The sequence below is a fragment of the Mixophyes fleayi genome, chromosome 9, assembly GCF_038048845.1.
Source record: "Mixophyes fleayi isolate aMixFle1 chromosome 9, aMixFle1.hap1, whole genome shotgun sequence".
In the NCBI taxonomy this organism is placed as follows: Eukaryota; Metazoa; Chordata; class Amphibia; order Anura; family Limnodynastidae; genus Mixophyes; species Mixophyes fleayi.
Genome location: NC_134410.1, coordinates 28099206 through 28119196, shown reverse-complemented (window position 1 = coordinate 28119196; position 19991 = coordinate 28099206). Strand labels below are relative to the sequence as shown.

The 19991-nt window shown below is 38.8% G+C and overlaps 1 protein-coding gene across 1 annotated transcript in view; it reads left to right on the top strand.

The window, feature by feature from the left end:
* Positions 1–3444: 3444 nt before the first annotated feature.
* Positions 3445–19991, top strand: part of PPP1R37 (protein phosphatase 1 regulatory subunit 37) — a 37882-nt gene continuing 21335 nt past the window's right edge. Inside the window, exon 1 of the mRNA XM_075187142.1 lies at positions 3445–5082. Coding sequence (XP_075043243.1) covers positions 4473–5082 — 610 coding nt within the window. The 5' untranslated portion in view covers positions 3445–4472. The remainder of the gene's footprint in view (positions 5083–19991) is intronic.

The window sequence follows — 19991 nt, the reverse complement described above, 5'->3', positions numbered from 1 at the left end:
CTATCAGGTTTTTAATTTGCTGGGGAATTATGAGAAGAGTTGTATTCATTCTCTATTGTTATTTAAACTCCATTTCATGAGAGTCAAAGTTATGTCTGTGATATGGAAGTCAGTGTCTGCATGCTTGGGTGGATAGATGAATGAAACAATTTAATTTATAAATACAAGGTCAACTTTTAGGTTATTGTTTTTAATGGGGACTTTCTTTTACCCTTTTCATTGTAAATATTTGTATCAATCTGGCCTCTGATCTGCCTGATCACAATGCTGAAACCACTTGCAGTGGATGAATATTCAAGCAAGACTTGCCATGGCCCAGGGGAAGAGTGTTCCTGAAAGTATAGATAGTTGAATAATTGCCAGTTCAGGAGGAACAGTTATTGGAAGCCAGGGATAGTAGTCACAGATAATGGTTCAAGGCCAGAATTTGGAATCCAAAGAAAAAAAACACGTAGAGAATTCAGAGTAACTAGACAAGACACGAAAAATGGATCAGAAGACCAGGGTGTCTCAGAGATGAAAGCAGACATAAAGGCCATCTGTAAAAAGCAATGTTTTTCCTTATGTAAAGTTCTATTTTATTATCATTTATTTGAAAGGTGCCACAAAAATGTGCAGCGCTGTACATTGAGGAAGTAGACGACAAGCAGGTAATGTACATACAGGAAATGTAATACTGTGCGTAAGACATAATAGGCAGGGTATATAATAGGTATCATAAAGAACAAACAAGAGACAAGAGAAGGATGCACTGGTGGACGAGGTGGGAGCAGACAAGAGGAAGGAAGGCCCTGCTCATGGGAGCGTACAATCTAATCCATCTTTTGAGAAGATATCTCCTTTGCATTTTGACACTATCTTTTTCAAATTCCTCTTTATATTCTTGGTATTACTATACAATAATCTATTTTTTTTTCACATGTCCAGCGCTGTCATTTAGGTTAATGCACTACTTACCATCTGTCATTTCTATTATTGCTGCGCTACGGAATTAGTGGCGCTATATAAAAATACCTGATGATGATGATTAGCATTTTTTATTTATAAGGCACCACAAGGGTTACGCAGCGCCGTACATAGGAGGTTAGGGCATACAACAAAGCAAAACATTAGTACAAAAGTGACTAAACTACAGATATACATAATTACAACCCACAAAGTGACATAATTACATAAGGAGAGATTAAGAGAGTGGGTCCTGCTTGTGCCAGATTACAATCTAGAGGGGATGGGTGGACACAAAGAGGGTGAGCAGGGGAGCAGAGGTGGGGGTTGCAGAGGTGGGAGAGTTAGGAGGACGGCGATAGGCTGAAAAGAAAACACTTATAAGTAAAAACAGGTCCTGCCCCTGACACATCAACCCTTGGTGTACTCATCACTGTCTGAACTGTGACCTCACCGAAAGACCTTTGTATCACTGGCAGGTTATAATAGGGGTATTTTGAAAGGTATCAAGGGTGGGGAGATTTTCCCATTTAAATTCAGCACTGCAAATATACAAAAAAACCCATAAATTACGCAGCTCTTTACAGAGAATATTTGTCACTTACATCAGTCCTTGCCCCATTGGAACTTACAGTCTAAATTCCACAGCACATACTTGAGCAATTTTTAGTCAGCAGACAATTAACAAGTATGAGGAAACAGGAGAACCTAGAGGAACCCATACAAACATGGGTAGAACATAAAAACTCAGACATACAGATAAGCCCCTGGTCGGTGATTGAAGTGATGACCTCAGCTCTGTGAGACAGAAATGCTAAGCACTGTACATGTGCTACCACGCTGATCATCTTTATAATGTGAAAATCAGCAGGATGGTATACCTTATATAAAGATTGAATTGCCGCTATAAGCGAATGAGCAGGGCATAAAAATACAAATGTATGCTTTGTGCTCCGAGTGGTAGCCATCTCTTTATAATATATATATAATCATCCATTATAATATATCTACTGAAAATATACAGGTTAGTTTATTGACCTCTAGCACTCTGCAGAACACTGTTCTGAACAGACATATAAATACAGCATTCAGAACATCTCATAAGCCACAAATCTTGGTTTCTTGTGACACCTAGCTACATATACATCTGCAATTCTTAAAGGACTTCATGCAGATGATATCTTATTATTGTCCTATATGTAAACTCAAATTAGCATCACTATTCCACCACACATATACAACACCGATATCAGAGAACTGTTCACTCACCTGGATGTTGTGCCGCTCTCTGTCCACTGTCACCTTAGAGGTTCTCAGATATTGACAGAGTGTCACTGACTGTGCACATGAGCCAGCTGTATGGGTGTTTGAGCAGCCATTAACCATGACTATTCATGGCATTTTTTAGCCATATGATGCCTGTTTTTTGGCTTTTCGTTGCTTTTATGGCTGACATCCAGAGCCAGATGTTTGATAATATTCAGCTTTTGCTTTTCCCATTTATTTTCTAACTAAGGATACATTCACACAGACATAGATTTTTTTGTTCCCTGCATTTTCTAAGAGCTTTGTATTTTTTTTCTGACATTTTGTTGTTACTACCTCCCCATAGGAATAGCTATTACAACATTTCTGCAGATTCTCATGCACTTTTTCTATAGTTGTATAAATTATGCAGTCATGGAAACCAATACACATATTTTACATGTGTCGTTACATGTTTTCAGTGCTGCTGCTCAAGATGCATCCAAATATCTGGAGCAAAACATGCATGTGTCTGTAGTCTGGCTACCGTGACCTGAAATGAAATAAAGAAAATAAATAATTCCTTAAATTTGCCCAAGTTACAGCAATTAGAAACTCAATGTGAAAAGCAGGAGCAATATATTATCCCAAATCTGCCAACCTGACTCCTTTCACAATGTATTAACACTGTTTCTGTTGTTCTTATTTAATTTCCAATTTCAATAAGTTGGACTAAATTAACTGGGAGTTAAATGCATTTCTTTTACATTAATCAACTCATTTGGCCCAAGTGGCTGCAAATTGAATATAAGTGAAAAATACAGACAAATAATATTATCACACTGTCAAAAGAAGTCAGATGGGCAGCTAATGGCAGGTATTTTCTTATTTAGCTATATAACTATGGGAAATTGATTGCACTAAGATTTTCTTCTACATTGCTGTAACAAGGAAAGGCAGAGATCTGTCAAAAACTACAATTCCCATGAGCATTAGCCCTTTACTGTGAGACTAGGAATGCTGGGATTTGTAGTTTTAAAAAGCTATTCTAGCCGTCTATCCTTAAGTCCTCCTATCTCTATGGTATAATCTCTTCTGCGTTGCTTGGCTTCTACCTTATGATAACCTGTCATTTTAACAGCGCATACTTTCTTTATTCTCCCGTCCTCCTGCAGCTCTATGGTGGGTGCTGACGCGGCAGACCCTGATTGGTTCAGCTGGTTGCTTGCATCACAGCCTGGCAGAGACCTGAGACAGAAACATGTGACCCGGAAACTGAGTTAGACAGCAAGAGACATTGTTGGAGGGATAGAGACACATAGGGAAGTCTGCCTGCAAATAGACTGACTTGGGTTAAATCTGCAAAGTGTTGCATCCTTTATAAGGACAGCCTGGCACAGGGAGTTACTGTGGGCACTGACAACCTTCCAGGGATACTCTATCTTAGGACGACCTGGAGCAGAAATACAGTAAGAAGAAACCTAATACTGCTATCCCTTCTCTTATACAGGAGCTGCCAGGAGCTGGGAGAGAGACAAGCAGGTAAAGTGACAGCCTGACTTACAAATAGACAGTGATTTCCACTGGGAGTCTTAACTGACAATGGGGAAGACATTGGCTGACACAGCCAGAAAGATGTAGAGACTGAGTGTGAGAAACTGTAGGGACACTTGACTATTCCGCACCAACATGCTACAAAATGATCGCCTCCTGAAAGCATCCCTTGTAAAAAGCTTCACCCAAGGGAAATGCAGCTGTAACAACTGAGACCGATGTAAAACTTAAACAGAAACTACTGCAACTTACCTGGCTGTAACATGTCAGGGGCGAGAGGGCTCCAATTGCAAACATACGGCTAGTCTGGATTGTGTTTTATTTATAAAGAGACAAATTGGTCATTATTTCAATCAACAAACGGTGGATAAGGTATCCAAGCAACAGTCACCCACTTAAAGAAGAGACGACGCAAGTGGCAGATACTGACATCTGCAGAATTTCCCGTAACTATACTTTAAGGAGAAGTGAGATTCCTTGCCATTCAATAAGCTGTGCTGAGTTTGCATGTTATTAAGAATGCACGTACAGATGTGACTGCAACAGTGATCAAGACATTTTGTTACCGCAGAGGAATTACAAGGCACAAATCTGTGTAAGATCACGTACGTTTTCTGCTGTTTTGTAATTTGATGCAGATGAAGCACTTGGGAATCTGATGTTTTATAAACTTCTTGTGGTTCATCAATTAAAGATGGCTACCATGGCTGGATAGAGTGCCTGTTACTATGGAGATGCCTGCAGTCTTGGAAAGTGCAAATCTGCCCTCTGAGGGGTCACCTAGGGAGGATGAGCATGCAGAAAAGGAGGGCAATGGTGACTCCTGCTGTTCAGAGGAAGGGTCAGGTAATGGACAATGTTCAAATCAAAACACTAAACAGGAAAATGGCACAGATTACTCTGTTACGGTACCCACCCACTCAGTGGAGACTAATAATGTGCAAACTACAGATACTGCTCTTCAGAGCACAGGGGTGGAACTGAGTGTTGAAATTAAGGCAGAAGTCCCTTGCACTCTGGGCAATGGGCAGGAACTGACCAATGAGATGTCTTCCATTGTCTCATTACCAGTAAACCAGGATTTGCAAGCCTTGCCTCATAGGACCCAACAGGATTTTTCCAATCCAGACATTACAAATGAAGTAAAGCTTGATGGGGTGGAAGTGACATTATCTACTGATGGAATGGACCAAGGGAATGCTGGGAACGAAGCCAAAGAAGGAGGGGCTCCAGAGGAGGATAATGGGCGCAGTAAACAGGGACCTAAAAGGGTCACGTTTCCATGTGACGATGACATTGTGTCAGGTGCCCTAGAACCCAAAGACCCATGGAGACATGGTGAGGAGTCTTATCTCTTATAACTAATTCCCTGATTATTACTTAGTGTGTTTGGCAGTAACTATGCCTTTATAGCTTTACCTGATGTCACTGGAGCTATTATTATTGAATTTGTGGATGTTTCAACCTTTGGTCAACCTTTTTATTCAAAGCCTTATGTTGTTTAACCCAATACTCTATAGCAATCTCATGCTGGCCGCATTTGTTGCAATGTATTTGGATTCAATTATTGCAATTGGATCTGCTTGCAATTTGGTCATACATGTGGGGGGGGGGGGGGGGGGTCACATTACATAGGTCTAACTTGATTACAATGTCTCATCTTCATCACATCCTAATGGAAATCGTATGCACCTGCTACCCTACTATTTAGGCTTGCTAATTTTCACACAAACCTGATGAGGGTCACCAGCCAATCTGATTTTCCATCTTGATGCATGATATGCAATTTTAATTGTTGCGGTTGGGACCACAGACACTACATTGCTTGGTCAATTTGACAAACCAAATTCTCACTGTGTGTGGGCATCTTAACTTTCAGAAATTTTTTCCTATACCCCTAATATGCTGGTTCATACCAAGTTTTATTAACCTTTTATTTATATAGTGTAGTGTCAATATATTATGCAGCTCTTTACATATTTATATTCTTTTAATCATCCATTGTCCCTGCCTCAGTGGAGCTTACAGTCGATATTTTCTACCACACAAACACACACTAATTTTAAGCTACCAGTAAGTTTTTGAACTATGGGAGGAAACCGTAGCACCAGGAGGAAGCGCATGAAAACACGGCAGAAATATATAAATGCCACGCGAATAGTTCCCTAGTTGGAATTAGGACCATACCACTGTAAATGTTTCATAGATTTCCTCCCTATTTAATATTTTGGTTCAGTCAGTAATTTTAACAGGTTTGTTTCAGCTCATGTGCGCAGATTCTGAAGACCTGCGCTGTTAACAAGGATTGAGGATGGTGTTAAAAGTGGAACTCTTACCTACACACTGTGGAGGAATACGTTTTGTGGGCTGAAGCAGAACCCTATTAGTTTGCTAGGAACCAGTGACGTAACTGAGGCATTGCCTGGCTGATATTTATGAGGTGCTGGTTCCCATTGAATACATAGGCTCATAATTCTGATGACTATTAACTCAGCCCACAAATGGCTACCTCTACAGTGTGTAACTTACAGGCTCACTTTAAGGGTATATTTACTAAACTGCGGGTTTGAAAAAGTGGAGATGTTGCCTATAGCAACCAATCAGATTCTAGCTATCATTTATTTAGTACATTCTACAAAATCACAGCTAGAATCTGATTGGTTGCTATGGGCAACATGTCCACTTTTTCAAACACGCAGTTTAGTAAATCTAGCCCTAAATGTTTTTTCCAATCTCTGACATCTTTAGTTTATTACCCTGTACATATCCGGCTGCACCTTTTACTAAATCCATAGCTTTTATCTTCCTGACGCCTCTGATTTTCAACCATGTAGAGGCATGGGATCTATTATCTGGAATGCTTGGCATTCTAGGTTTTTTTTTCTTACATGATTTTGAGTACAATCCCTAAAATATATATTCTATTAAAAACAACTTCTGTGTTCCCCAAATACCACTGACATTCTCCCTGTTTATCAGTGCTCCTCACAGTGACTGTAGGATGAGACACACGGTGAGGATATGTGTGCGTATGGCACGATTACCCAGTAGCGGTTATTTTGGTTTTTGGAACGGTCTGGGTCACAGCTTTCAATATAACTTATCCAATACCGCTATTGATATTATTAGGCAGCATTGTTTTGTATCCAGAGCGAGCCCCTTTGTGTCTGTATTTTGGGGTAATAAAAGTAAACCTATATGTCTGATTCTAGAAATACATTTGCTAAAAATTAAACAAAGATATACAAGCCAGTAAATTGAAGACATTGGAATGTTGACAGCCAATGTTCTCACCAAGAATTTTGTAGGTGGTGGTGATCATTGTTAACTGCATACTGCAAAATTCCATGAAGTCATGGGGTATGCCGGCGTTTTGTTAGCTGCTAATATAAAATCCAATACAAACCTACTGTCTGCATTGGTAAAATGAGTGAACATGGTTGTTTCAAAACAACAGTTGCAACAGACGTTCCATGTGACTGTCCTTTAGACATGTACCACCTATAAGTAGGGGGGACTGTAAACACCGCAATAGAGCTGGATGATTCTGGTCCTATAGTATTACCTAGATCTGAAACCAGATCTGACCTCTTTCTGGGTTGATTAATTATAAATCAATATGAGCACTTATTAGTTATTTATTAACCAGACTTGTCATTCTTGCCATAAGAGCGGGCTATTTTCATGACTTGGATGCATTCACCCTGATGTATTTTCTTTACGGAATGACACTCCTGGAATTTTTAGCGTCGGTAACTGTGGTTTTCAGTGTGTACTAATGTTGGAATGTTAGTTTCCATCTGATTAAATGGCCTAATTGATTGGTGAAACATTGGTAAAGGTGTGTCGGAATTAGACATTAGGAGCGTTAGTAAGGTTTCAAAAGAAAGTCTGCATTTTTTTTGTTTTAATTTATTTATATTTTTTTAATTCACCTGTTCTCCTCCACCACCAGTTGTCTCCTTAGACAGTATAGTTGCCTTTGTTAGAGGTGTATTATTTATGTCTGGAAAGTAAAAGCCAGCTTTTCATTGACATCAACAGGTCTTGCTCTCATCCAATCAGGGGCCACTTGCAATTTTGGTTATGCCATATCCATCTTCCCAGGCACAGATGTCATTGCTGCCGCTGACCAGCAAAGATACCAGCTGATTGTTTCGGGACCTTTCTGAATAGAACAAATAGTATTGGTCCTAGGGAAGAACTAGTAATGGGGGCTGGGGAGGGGGGTAGAGGTGTGCTTTAATAAAACAAACAAGTGTACGGGGGAAAAAACACTAATAATGAACGTTGGAGAGTAGAGGTGGTTTGTTGAGACAGTTTGAAGGTGAAGTAGTTGGCTGAAAGAAGACTTTAAAAAATGATATATGTTAGATGCTGAAAATGTGGGCTGTTGCTGAATGGAAAACAAATGTTAGACTTTGAGTCAATTGCTGAAAAGGTAATACAGGATGTTCAGAAAGTCACTGTGCACTTTTCATAAAGCAGTGAAAACAGTGGAGCAGTTGCCGATGGCAACCAATCAGAATTGAGGTAACATTTATAATTTGCATATTATAAAATTATACGGAGGAGCTGATTGGTTAACTAACCTTGTAGTTAAATTTTCTATGCCTTAAAGAAAACATGGAGGAAAGAGCCGCACAATTCCACTGTTTCATCCATATTTGCCTCCTGTCACGTAATTTGCGAAGCTGTCCGTAGGAGGAGTCAGGGCTGAACCACGGTGCTCTTACATGAGATGAGTTATAAACACGAGCCGCGCTCTTCCCTCCGCCGTCACCGCTGAGGTGACCGAGGTCAACCTTCCTCCGTCTTTGGGCATAGCGACTCCCTATGTAATATTTACTTATTACATATAAGGCAGCTCTGCTCAATAATTGAGCCCTTAGAGCAGTGATGGCTAACCTGTGACACTCCAGGTGTTGTGAAACTACAAGCCCCAGCATGCTTTGCCAGTAGATAACTAGCTGATAGATGGCAAAGCATGCTGGGGCTTGTAGTTTCACAACACCTGGAGTGTCACAGGTTAGCCATCACTGCCTTAGAGTGCTTAGGAGAGGGAGAGCTGTTATTAGAGAGAGGGATGTTCAGAGAGAAAGAGAGAGTAACAATGACAGTGTTGAGAAAACAGGGTTCTGAGTGGCGAGACAGGGTTTTTTTTAAGAATTGACTAGTATTAAGTGTCTATTATTGATGACACCCGACATATACTCATGAGGTACTACTACTTAGTGAATCCATTTGAAATATTTATGGCTGCCTCCATGTAGGTAACAAGCCCATTTTAAAGATAATTTACATGCATGAAGTAATGGATGAATTAATGGCTTATTGTCCTTTTAACAAATAAAAATTATGTCTTTAATGATGTAATATTCTCTGTACAGCGCTGCGGAATTGGTGGTGATGTTATGGCGGTTGTTTTCACTTAAAAACAAATTGAGATTGCTGTCAAGAGGGCTCAGTTATTATATCCTAGCTGTAATGGAGTAGAGATGTTGAGGAAGAGACAGTTGCTGTTGGAGCTGAGCTGTTGTCAAAAAGTGAGTCTGGTTGTTCAAATGGGGAGAGTGTTTTGACAGCTATTAATGGATAAAGATGGCTATTGAGTGAACTTGTGTCCTAAGGTTAGTTCTTCACAAGAGCTAATGGGGTTTGAATCCGTGCCTTTCCTATGGTGCACTTGCATGCATGTGCTTACCGTTCAAGAATGGGACTGTGTGCATTACTCAACTGGCCTTTGTTCACGAATCCAGACAGCTGTCAACCCTAAAACTATTGTTTATTTATGTGTGTAAAGAAATGTGTGTTCAAAACGTTTTAATGTAAACTCAGAGTGATGAAACATTTTTCAACAGAATATGAAAGGTATGTTTAGAAGAAATAAGAACCAAGCTCAACAAAATGGAAAGGTCCTTAAAGTTCAGCTATATGTATTGAAGTACAATTTATAAACCTTTTGTTGACTGTCTGTCTAAAATTGGCTCGTTTGGTAGCTTCCTTCTTGTATGTTTGATGATACCTTGGGTAGAAAAGAGAAGGTAGAGTATTCAGAACTAAGAGGAGTATAACCATCAGGATCACACCTTGTTGGGAGCGAGACTGGGAGCTGTTGCTAGTGGCAGCGTTATCCTTAGAACAAAGAACGTTTGCAAGTCATAGAATTTTGTTAATTCTTGTTTGTTCATATGGAAGGTTTCTACCTATCTCCTAAAAGTGAACCAATGTTCACTTTCTGTGAAAAAATTCCTGTAGTATTATGTAAATGTACAAGAGGATGATCATATGGCTGCTGGTATTATAATGGGTAAAGGGAATCCTCTGGCTGCGACTTTAGTAGCCTAGGAGTTTGCCTTAGAAGAACACTGTTTAAGAGCTGCTAAACTGAAAGAAAATTGACTTTTATTAGTGTCTCCCTGCTGTGTCAGAACAAACACTAAAACTATAGTTTGAACTTGTTTCTGTGCCACTGGGCAGCTAAAGTATTGTTATGTTCCATTATACAGGAGCAACTAACGATATATTCAAAATCTCTTACTACATGTTATATGGAACAGTTGAAAATGACTTATAGATTTGTGCAAAATAAATAGTAATTCCAAAAATTCAGCTGTGCTCAGTTATTCAGTGTCAAAAGACCGGCGAGTTCACGGTGACATATTTCTGGTGGTCACGGTGGAGTTGACACTGGATGCAATGCAGCAAGAGGAGTTGGATCAAATTATGGTGACAAAACTACACGCGCTGAGCTGCTACAAGGTACTGCCCAGGTCAAAATAATTGAGGGAGATGTCCGTTCTTTCTTTCTGCTGGTGAAAGAGGTGCATCGGTGCAGGTTGAGACTATTAGGAGATACTGTTATTGCAGCTGAAAAGCTCAAGTTGATGAATATGATTCAGGAGGAGCTGCATCTCAAAGGAGGGATATTGTCCCGTGAAGGTTCGGTGTATTTGTTCTTTTGTAAGAGCTTCAAAGGCTAATGGTATAACGTTCCCATATATGGTCTTCTCAGTATTTAGTTAGGAGAAGAGGTGTTGAGGAACCTATTTTAGGAAAATGGTCGTGTGGCCTTCCTTTAAACCACCTAGATTTGCTGTCACTGTGGCTTTCAAACTTGTCTTTGATCATCTCCAAGTCTAAACTTATGTAAACTTTTTAGTCTGTGAAACGTCCCCATCTCGAGTAGTAATGACTGCCCGGTGGAGTATTTCGGTTATGTCTTTGTTTTGGAAGAGGAAGTTGTAGTCATTCTTTAAACTCCTATTTCCTTGAAAAAAGTGGACCAATCCTTTCCTTGGAGAAGTTGCATTTGGAAAGCTATATTTAATGTTATCGATTCTCCGATTACTGTCAGCAGTCTTATTGATATTTGTTTTTTTTGTAAAAAAGTTTGAATGAAGGTGTTTAAAAAAAAAATTGCCAATTTTTGGATACAAACATTCATAAAAATTAAATAGGATATATTCATACAGGATCCAATGATTTACAAGAAAATATATGAAAATAGTTGTAACAAAGTATGAATATAGAAAAACTGTTACCTTAAAACTTTGCAAAAGATTAAAGCTTGTGTTGCAGACGTGGGTGTGGGGTGAAGAAGGGTGCTGGCTGCCACCTTGGTACCCAGAGATATGAAGGTGGTTTATTTATGTGTTTGGAGTCTTATATAAGCATTCCATCCGGCATTCACTGATGGTATCAAATACTGACGTTGTTCCAGCATAGATCCATTCTAAAGTTGCATAAAGAAAGAAAGAAAGAAAGACAGAAACATGTTTTGCACCTGAAGTAGGAGGAGATCACTCCAAAAATGTGCATTGTGTATATCTCTGCTATGTCTCCTTCTGTTTTTTGTTGTTACGTGGTAGGAACATTATCTATTTGCAGAGCTTTAATGTCTGTCATGTAAGGTTCTGAGTGTTTGAGATGATGATTATACTTTGGCCAACATCAAGGGGAGGGGTTGTGGTTGAAAATGCCGAGTTTGTTTGCAGGGATGGGCTTGAAGGAAGCCTGCTGCCCATACCTGATGGATTCTGTTGTCTTTATCAATCAGGTGGTAAGAGATTTTCTCCATATGAGTTATGGACCAAGTATGTCTTCAGAGAAGTGGGGTGGGTCCATCTGCCTCTATGATTTGGCAAATTAAGGTTTTTTGTTTTTTTTAATTGAGCTCTGAAGAGGAGTAGTCTTATGCACAGATTGAACACCAAATGTATAACTGTCTATGATGGAATGGTAACAAAGATTCAGAATGAGATAATTCTCCTAGCTTGGTGGACAACAGGCAGTCGTGCCAAGTATAGTGACATAACTGATTCTAATTGGAGGTGACTCTCTACTGATTTCATTACAATAGTAAAAGTGGGCTGATTACTATAATTCTCGATTTGGAATAAGTCTTGACCCCAACAGACCTTGATGAGCTGGATACACTGGGGCTGAATGGAAGGCATTCTTATGTCTGTATTTCTTGCCCACAAGTTTGGATTTAGAACACATCTGACCATTCTGTCTTCAGTTGTTTTGAAAGCTTTAAACAATTTTTCAGATAGACCCGTCTAGTTTGAGAACAGGATTAATGTTGCTTCTCCAATCCATTTCTCGTGTTGTCTGAATGCTCATGACCATATGAAGTAGACCCCAGTTCACAGCAGCCATTGATGTGTAATTATCTGCAGACATGAAATGGAAGGGGAAAAATGGTCACATTGATGGGAATTGTGCATTGGGTATTGTCATGTAGTGTAGGACCAGCTTCTAGATGCTGATTGTTGTAGATTAAGAAACCCCTTGTCTGTGCTGAACCATGTGTTCTGGTTAAATACTACAAAAATTGCTTTGAAGCTGACTGTTTATCTGTTGTTCCGATGTTCTAGAGCACATCATGTCATTATTTTTTTTTAAACCGGACGAAAAATCTTTTTCAGCGATGGAACGGTGTCGTTCCAACTCTGCAGTGTATACACTCATGACCAGCAGTGTCCATAGAGTTCTTTTTTTTTTTTTTAAATCCTGTCACTGATAACATTGTTAAAAATGTTGCATCGGGAGAACTTTTCTGTAGTGTGTAACCAACCTTAGATCGAAGATCTTCTGATTCCCTTAATCTAAGTCTGGGCGGCCCCCTGATTTGAGGAGCTTACTTCTTCTCACTTTAATGACACAATTGAATATCTGACCTTAAAAGCAAGGTCATTCTAATTTGGCTCTAATCAGGACTAATGTAGAAGATGAAAGAGAGGCATTCAGAATAGCAGAGAAGACTGTACCCGGCTGCTCAACTTTTACTAACATCAATGCCGATGTGTCAGCGGCAACACGATTTGAAGTGATTGGGAGATGTGCTCCATGGATAAGTGTTAAGGTGCTAAGCCCTTGAATGGGGATTGAAGAGCTGGTAAAGCCACTATATGACATTAATATATATATATAAAATGCTATATATTACTAAATAATATACATGTAGGGTGGTTTATACTTCATTAAATGTGTCTATCACGCTCTCTCTCACCCCTCTGCGATGGGTTGCCATGTTTGGAGGGAGGGGCTTCCTAACCTAAACAAGCAGACAGTGACTGACCGCTAAGCTGAAATACTGTGTGAATTGGTTATTTCATACATAGTGGCAGGAACGCAAGAATCCGTTTTTTACCTGTATCAGATCCCATTAGGGCACTGACCTATAGATGTGGGAGCAGATTCTGCTGTCTGCAGTGTAACAGAGAGGTAATACTTAACTTGTTAACAGACCGTGGACAGCGGAATGTCCGGAATGTCCACACTGTTTGTCCCCCTGCGATTGAAGAGTAGGTCTGATTTTTTTTTTTATTTCATTTTAAATGCCATTCGTCATAATCTTCATCAAGTTGATGGCGAGTGGTGTGTTGAGTGTGCCGTCACAACGTGATATGCTTAAAACATATCTACATGCACTTAAATGCGTAAATGCAATTTTGAATTGCACTCATCACATTTTATGGCTGCGTTTTTAATGCAAATTATTGCTTCTCTAAATGAGCCTCTAGTTGCTTTAGATAATAATAAAAATAAGGTTTAAATACTGCCAGGCATACTGTGTGCAGAGATTATCTAATCTTTAATGTCAGTCCCTGCCCCCTTGGAGCTTACAGTCTAAATCCCCTACACCACGCACACTAGGGTCTATTTTGTGAAAAGCCTATTAACTTACCAGCATGTTTTTGGGACTGTGGGAATAAACTGAAGCACCCGGAGGAAAGACGCAGATAGATAGGGCACTCGTGGTAATCTAATGTTGTGTGAGGATCATGACTCCAGCGCTGTGAGACAGCAATGCTAACCAATGTGCTGCCCATATCTACCCATTCAACTTGTCTTTTGTATTATATCGTCCTTTATACTCAATGTATCACTCACTAGTAGTGGTCAAGCACCGTTATATTTCTTTCCTATACATTTTGTAACTGTGGATAAGGGCTAGCAATATCCTAACAGCTGCTGCTTGCTCCCTCGTGACAGAGCGCCATCAGGGATTACTTCCTTTTTTATTTATTTACAATCCACATTCTTACTGCCCATCTCATCCATAAAAATAAACAGGTTTTTATAAGCTCTAATCTATCTCACTCTTGTCCCCATTCTCTGAAAGCTGAACTTTAATCTGTCCTATACCGTTGCTGGTGTCTAATTTGTTGGTCTGGCATAATGTGGAGGACACTGCTGGTAAAATGCGCTGGTTAATGATGGTATAATATGCAGGTGTTTTGTACCATGTAATATACAATACAACATTGTATGTAATAACATGATGGTTATTGTAGAGTATGATATGCTACATTATTATACCACATACCTTAAACAATGTGGGCTGGTTGCAGATTTGTTCTTTATTCCCAAAATTGCTTTCTTCCATCTATGCTGGCTTTGACTTTTAGCTTCAGAGAAATGTGTCCAGACTAAAGATGTTCAATTGAAAATATTGGTTAAATACGGTTTATTGCCGGGTTGGACGATGCTTCTATATCCGAGGAGAAAACCCGAATGTAGCAAAAGCTGATTTCAATTTAAACAGACTTGCCCAACGGTGCAGATCTCCGATGGTACCAGCAAGCTGACCACAAGTTACTACGAATGGACAGGTGTCCGGCAGTACACTTTGACGTCAGCGCCACCTGTATCAATGTTAATTTAAAGCGGTAATGTCTGGACCACGCAGGTTAAGTGTTCAAACACTTAACCCGACATTGCCGCTTTCCTGTCCAATCGGAGTAACTTGCGGTCAGCCTGCTGGTACCATTGGAGATCTGCACCGTCGGTTTTAAGGTAAGTCTGTTTAAATTGAAATCGGGCTTTGCGACATTCGGGTTTTATTTGTAGGCCTCCTTGTTGTCGGAGTTGTAGTAATCGTGAAAACGATTACCACCGTTATTGCCATTTGTGGGCTTTCGGTATTTGTACCTTCTCCAGGCTCTACAGACAAATGCATTATCTGGCACTCCTATTTATATGTACACTCCACGCAGTTCATTATCATACCCCTAAATCTTGTTATTGCACCTAAACCGCATTAATTTTAATTCCCATCCCACGTTTTGTATGTAATGCCCCATTCCTGGTCTGAGCAAAAAATGTTCGCTCCGTGTTGTTTTCGCTCAAGTTATTGTTTGTTCCAAAAAACAGGTGTTGCTTCTCTTCATTTTTAATAAATGATCAAATTAAATATAAATTGCACAAACTATAATGTCACCTAAAAATGAAAGCGTAATGCAGACCAGCAATAAAATATGAATGAATTCAGTTTGTTAGTACTGTACTGTATAAAGGACACATTTAATTGGAACCAAACTATTAAAAGGCTATAAAAAGGAAATGTTATTTATACAAGAATGTAAACAGCGATAAGATGTAATGCCAATGTAATTCACAGCATCATAATAAAAAGCCTTGACTTCTAAACACAACATTCAAAGGATTGAAAGTAAACGATCTCCTTTTAGTTAGGTTAGTCAATTTCATGACTTTTTTTAAATCCTTTTAAGGTAATTTCTTGGGCTCGTACACACAACGCACAGGCTAACATGCTATTTAACACTGGTAGTCCAAAATAGAAAGGAAGGTAAGCGAATGTACACACACACTTTCTTATAAGCGTTTCCAAGCGTTTAGTGCTCAGTACATTATTATGGAGTGTTCAATAAGTTTAGTACACTATGCTGCAGGGAGGCTTAGAGCACATACTTCAGGCAGTTTGATAAAAATGTTGTCTGCGCAGGTGTTGTGTTTTTTGTTTTTTTAATGATAAAGGATAGAAAAAAATTCCCAGGCGCAGCTTATTGTAGAAACAGAAAATACCCCTATCCGCTTCCTGTGCGATAAATTTTGTGCTGCTGGGACTGTATATGGGGTTATCCCTACCTCAATAATATAACCAGAATACAATAAAGTAAGTCTTGGCACACCTGATACTTATGTATTATGAGACAGTGATTACCAGTTGATATGAATACCAATATAATCTGAAAAATCAATAAAAACATTTAAATTGATAAAAATTATAAAACAAAAAATATATAATATTTTCTTAAATCTCAGTTTGTCTTTTACCTCCCCTAGATATTGGGGGTCACGAATGTCGCAGTCCTCAGCTCGGGAGATCTTTGAATTGCTCGTGTAGTTCTGCGCATGCACAGTAGTCTTGCGCTGTTCTTGCTAGTTATTTAATCGCCGACTTTCTGTATAGTCCCTCTGCAGAGTAAGGTTCTCTGCATACAATGGAATTAAATGTCTGTAATAGGGTTATCTAGGCTAACATCATGTATACTATAATCTTCGCACAGAGTATATTTCAAATATAGGCAGTTATTATACATTTGCAAAAAAACAGCAATTTATTATATAATTAAATACTAATTCACACTATGAGGGGGAATTCAAATGACCCGCTGGCGCGACCGGTTTTAGCTACCGCCGCATAAAAAATTGTGCAATTCAATTCTAAAAACAGGTTTGCCAGCCTCCGTGCGTTAATCATTGGTGCTTGTGAATTTTTGGGGGAGTGAAGGGGAGGGTTTAACGCGGTCATCTATAAAAAAAATAAATGCATTGGCATACATTAGATTGCATTACACAACCTTTATATCTTATAATATCTACATACAGTACTTTTTACTATATTTTTTATTCTACTATCCAATTATCTATACCATGACAAAACACGTTAGTACATACATATTAGTACATATAACATACATAAATATATTAATTAGTGATTAGTGTGTTGTTTTTATTAATTATTTTTTACATGCTTTTTGTAAAAGAAAATCACCTTTTCATGTTATGCTTTACTGATAAACATAATTTCTTTTCTTTTTTTTTTACATTATTACTTAATTTCAAATAGTTTAATTTTTTGCACAGCCATGAGAGATGCAAGATAAAACTGGAGACTTGACATTTTACCGCGCCGCGTTAAGAAAGAATGGAATAGCCTTTAACACTTCTCCCTCCCTCCCTGCCTATACTTTCAGTGGATCTTCCACTTATCCGTGATAGGACGGATTGTGCAAAAATGGTGTGTTTAAAAATGTAATTGTATTACTGGTAAAGTTAACTCGCTCTAAAATAAGTGAAAACCGCGTTAAAATGACAACGCATTGTAAAAAAACAAAAAACACGTGGTCAGTTTATTGCCCCCTATATATATTTATGTATAGCAATATAAATTACATTGTGACATATATTTAATATTAATTCCTGGTATCACTATCTTTGTATAGTTTCTAATAACTGTGTTTGTGTAGTTTGTAATCTGTTTTTAGTGAGAAAAGTCATAAAAAGTGAAGAATAGAAGATATAAGTATATAAAAAATTATCAACTTATCATTGTCTGGGAGGATAGGGGGTTTCCTCTTTATTTCCTAATTGGCTGCATCATTGTATACATCTGTAGAGCAGTACTACTTTGTATAAGGGTAAAGGTTTGCTGAAGTATAGAGAGTGTTGATAGTAGTGCTGTTGTCTCTGAGAGAGCATTTTTAAAATATGAATTCACTCTGTTTAGAGGAGACTTCTGTGGAGGAGACACCCTGCGGACAGACTATTTGAAGTTGATAGATACAGAGGGCTAGATGCTGGGTTGGCCATATGCATATAATTTGCACATTTGTGCTGCACGTGCCCACAAAACGGGTCGCACATATGTAGATTTGCTCGCATGTGACACTTGTAATTGGAGGAGCGGGACAGGTGGGGAAGGGATGCTCTAATGTAGGCCAAGTACACTAAGGGCGTGTTTGTGTAATTAAGAACTGATCTCTCCATGAGTGCAGGTGCAAATACACACTACTGATTGTGATGGTCACCAGCGCTAGCTAGCTGCTTCTGATTAAAAAAAGGGGGGTCAGGGCGCTCTCTCTGTGTATGCATCAGCAGTGTCCACATATCCGCGCTAGATGCTGTTGATGTTTCGCCGCTTCTGAAACGCGGACGTCCCGGCTTGAACGCAGGCTACGGTGGCTGGTAAGTGACAAAAATGCCCCAACGCATTTCATCTGTTCCACGGACTTTTTCAAGGATAGTGTATCATACGACATATACAGGCTATAAATACCCTTCTTCCTCCGATTTGGATAAAACTTTATTAAATAAAAATAAACAATCCATGATGTTCAAGACGATATATAGAAGTTTAAAAACAGTATGTAGATGTCCATGCTAAGACAGAGAATCAAAAGTAGCTGCCTCAATATCTAAAATATTAAAACTAAAGGTAAAAATGCTAATACCTCCAACATAAAATCTCCAATTATAAATAGTGCATTAAATAGCTAAAAAAGAGCCAAGATCAAAGTCAATGTTAAGTCCATGTGACATTAACGTTTTCATCAGATAAATCAATCTGGCTTCTGCCCGTGAAATGTTCTCCAGAAAATTACAACCCCTCCAAAATTTATGTACCTGTTGAATTCCCATAACTTGCAATCCTTTTGGGTCACACTTATGTGCAGTAAGAAAATGGTTGGAAACACTGTGTGTGGTGACACCCTTCCGAATGTTGTTAATATGTTCAGCAATCCAAATTTTAAGTTTACGTTTCCTTCTGCCTATGTACTGTAGTCCACAGGCACATTCCAACATGTATACAACTCCTTCTGTGTTACAATTGATACTATCCTCTATCTTAAACTCCCTTTTTTATTTGAGTTTGATTTGAAACTTTTATAAGCCTTGTGGACGGACATGTTGCTATTTTTACATGCCTTACAGTTTAGGCAGTAGTGGAATCTTGTTGATGTCCCCATATTCTGATTTCCTTCTCGGAGTGGTATGTAACTTTTCATTAGCATATTTCGAAGATTGTTGTTTTGCTTTTTTTGTAAATAATCCTAGGTTGCTTTGGGAGGAATTGATGTAGTTCCTCATCCAAATTCAGAACATGCCAGTGTCTTTTAACAATGCTTTCCAGAGCTTGAGTGTTGCTATTAAACTGCGTGATAAAGGCAATCTCTGGAACAAGCTGCTGGTCATATTTTAAAAGATGCTTCCTGTTCATCTGTTTGACACTTTCGAAGCCTGAGTTAACTGTTTATTCCTCATAATTTCTTTCTATGAATTTAATTGTGTATAATGGAGTTCATTCTCCAACACAATTATTTCTGGTACGGGGGCCAATTTTACATCCAAACAGGAACTGCGATGGGGACCCGTTTTGCCCAGAGTTATGCAAACTTGAATTTACATCCAAAGCCAAACTGGTACAAGTGATTTTTTTAGATCTCGCAATTTATATAGAGGATGGTGAGATAAAAACAAAAAATGACACAAATGAAGTGGACAGGAACAATTTGGTTTTGGCTACAAGTAACCATCATAAAAATTGGATTGGAAATATTTAAACAGGCCAGTTCAAGAGAATTAGAAGGAACTGTACCGATTTAAACACCTTCGAAACCCAGGGAGAAGAACTGAAACTTAAGTTCCTAGAAAGAGAAATTATGAGGAATAAACAGTCAACTCAGCTTTTGAAAGTGTCAAACAAATGAACAGGAAGCATCTTCTAACCAGAAGGACCACAGAGATTGCCTTTATCACGTAGTTATAAATAGTAACACTCAAGCTCTGGAAAGCATTATTAAGAGACACTGGCATGTTCTGAATTTGGATGAGGAACTACATCAATTCCTCCCAAAGCAACCTAGGATTATTTACAAAAATGCAAACAATCTTCGAAATATGCTAACGAAACAATTACATACCACACTGAA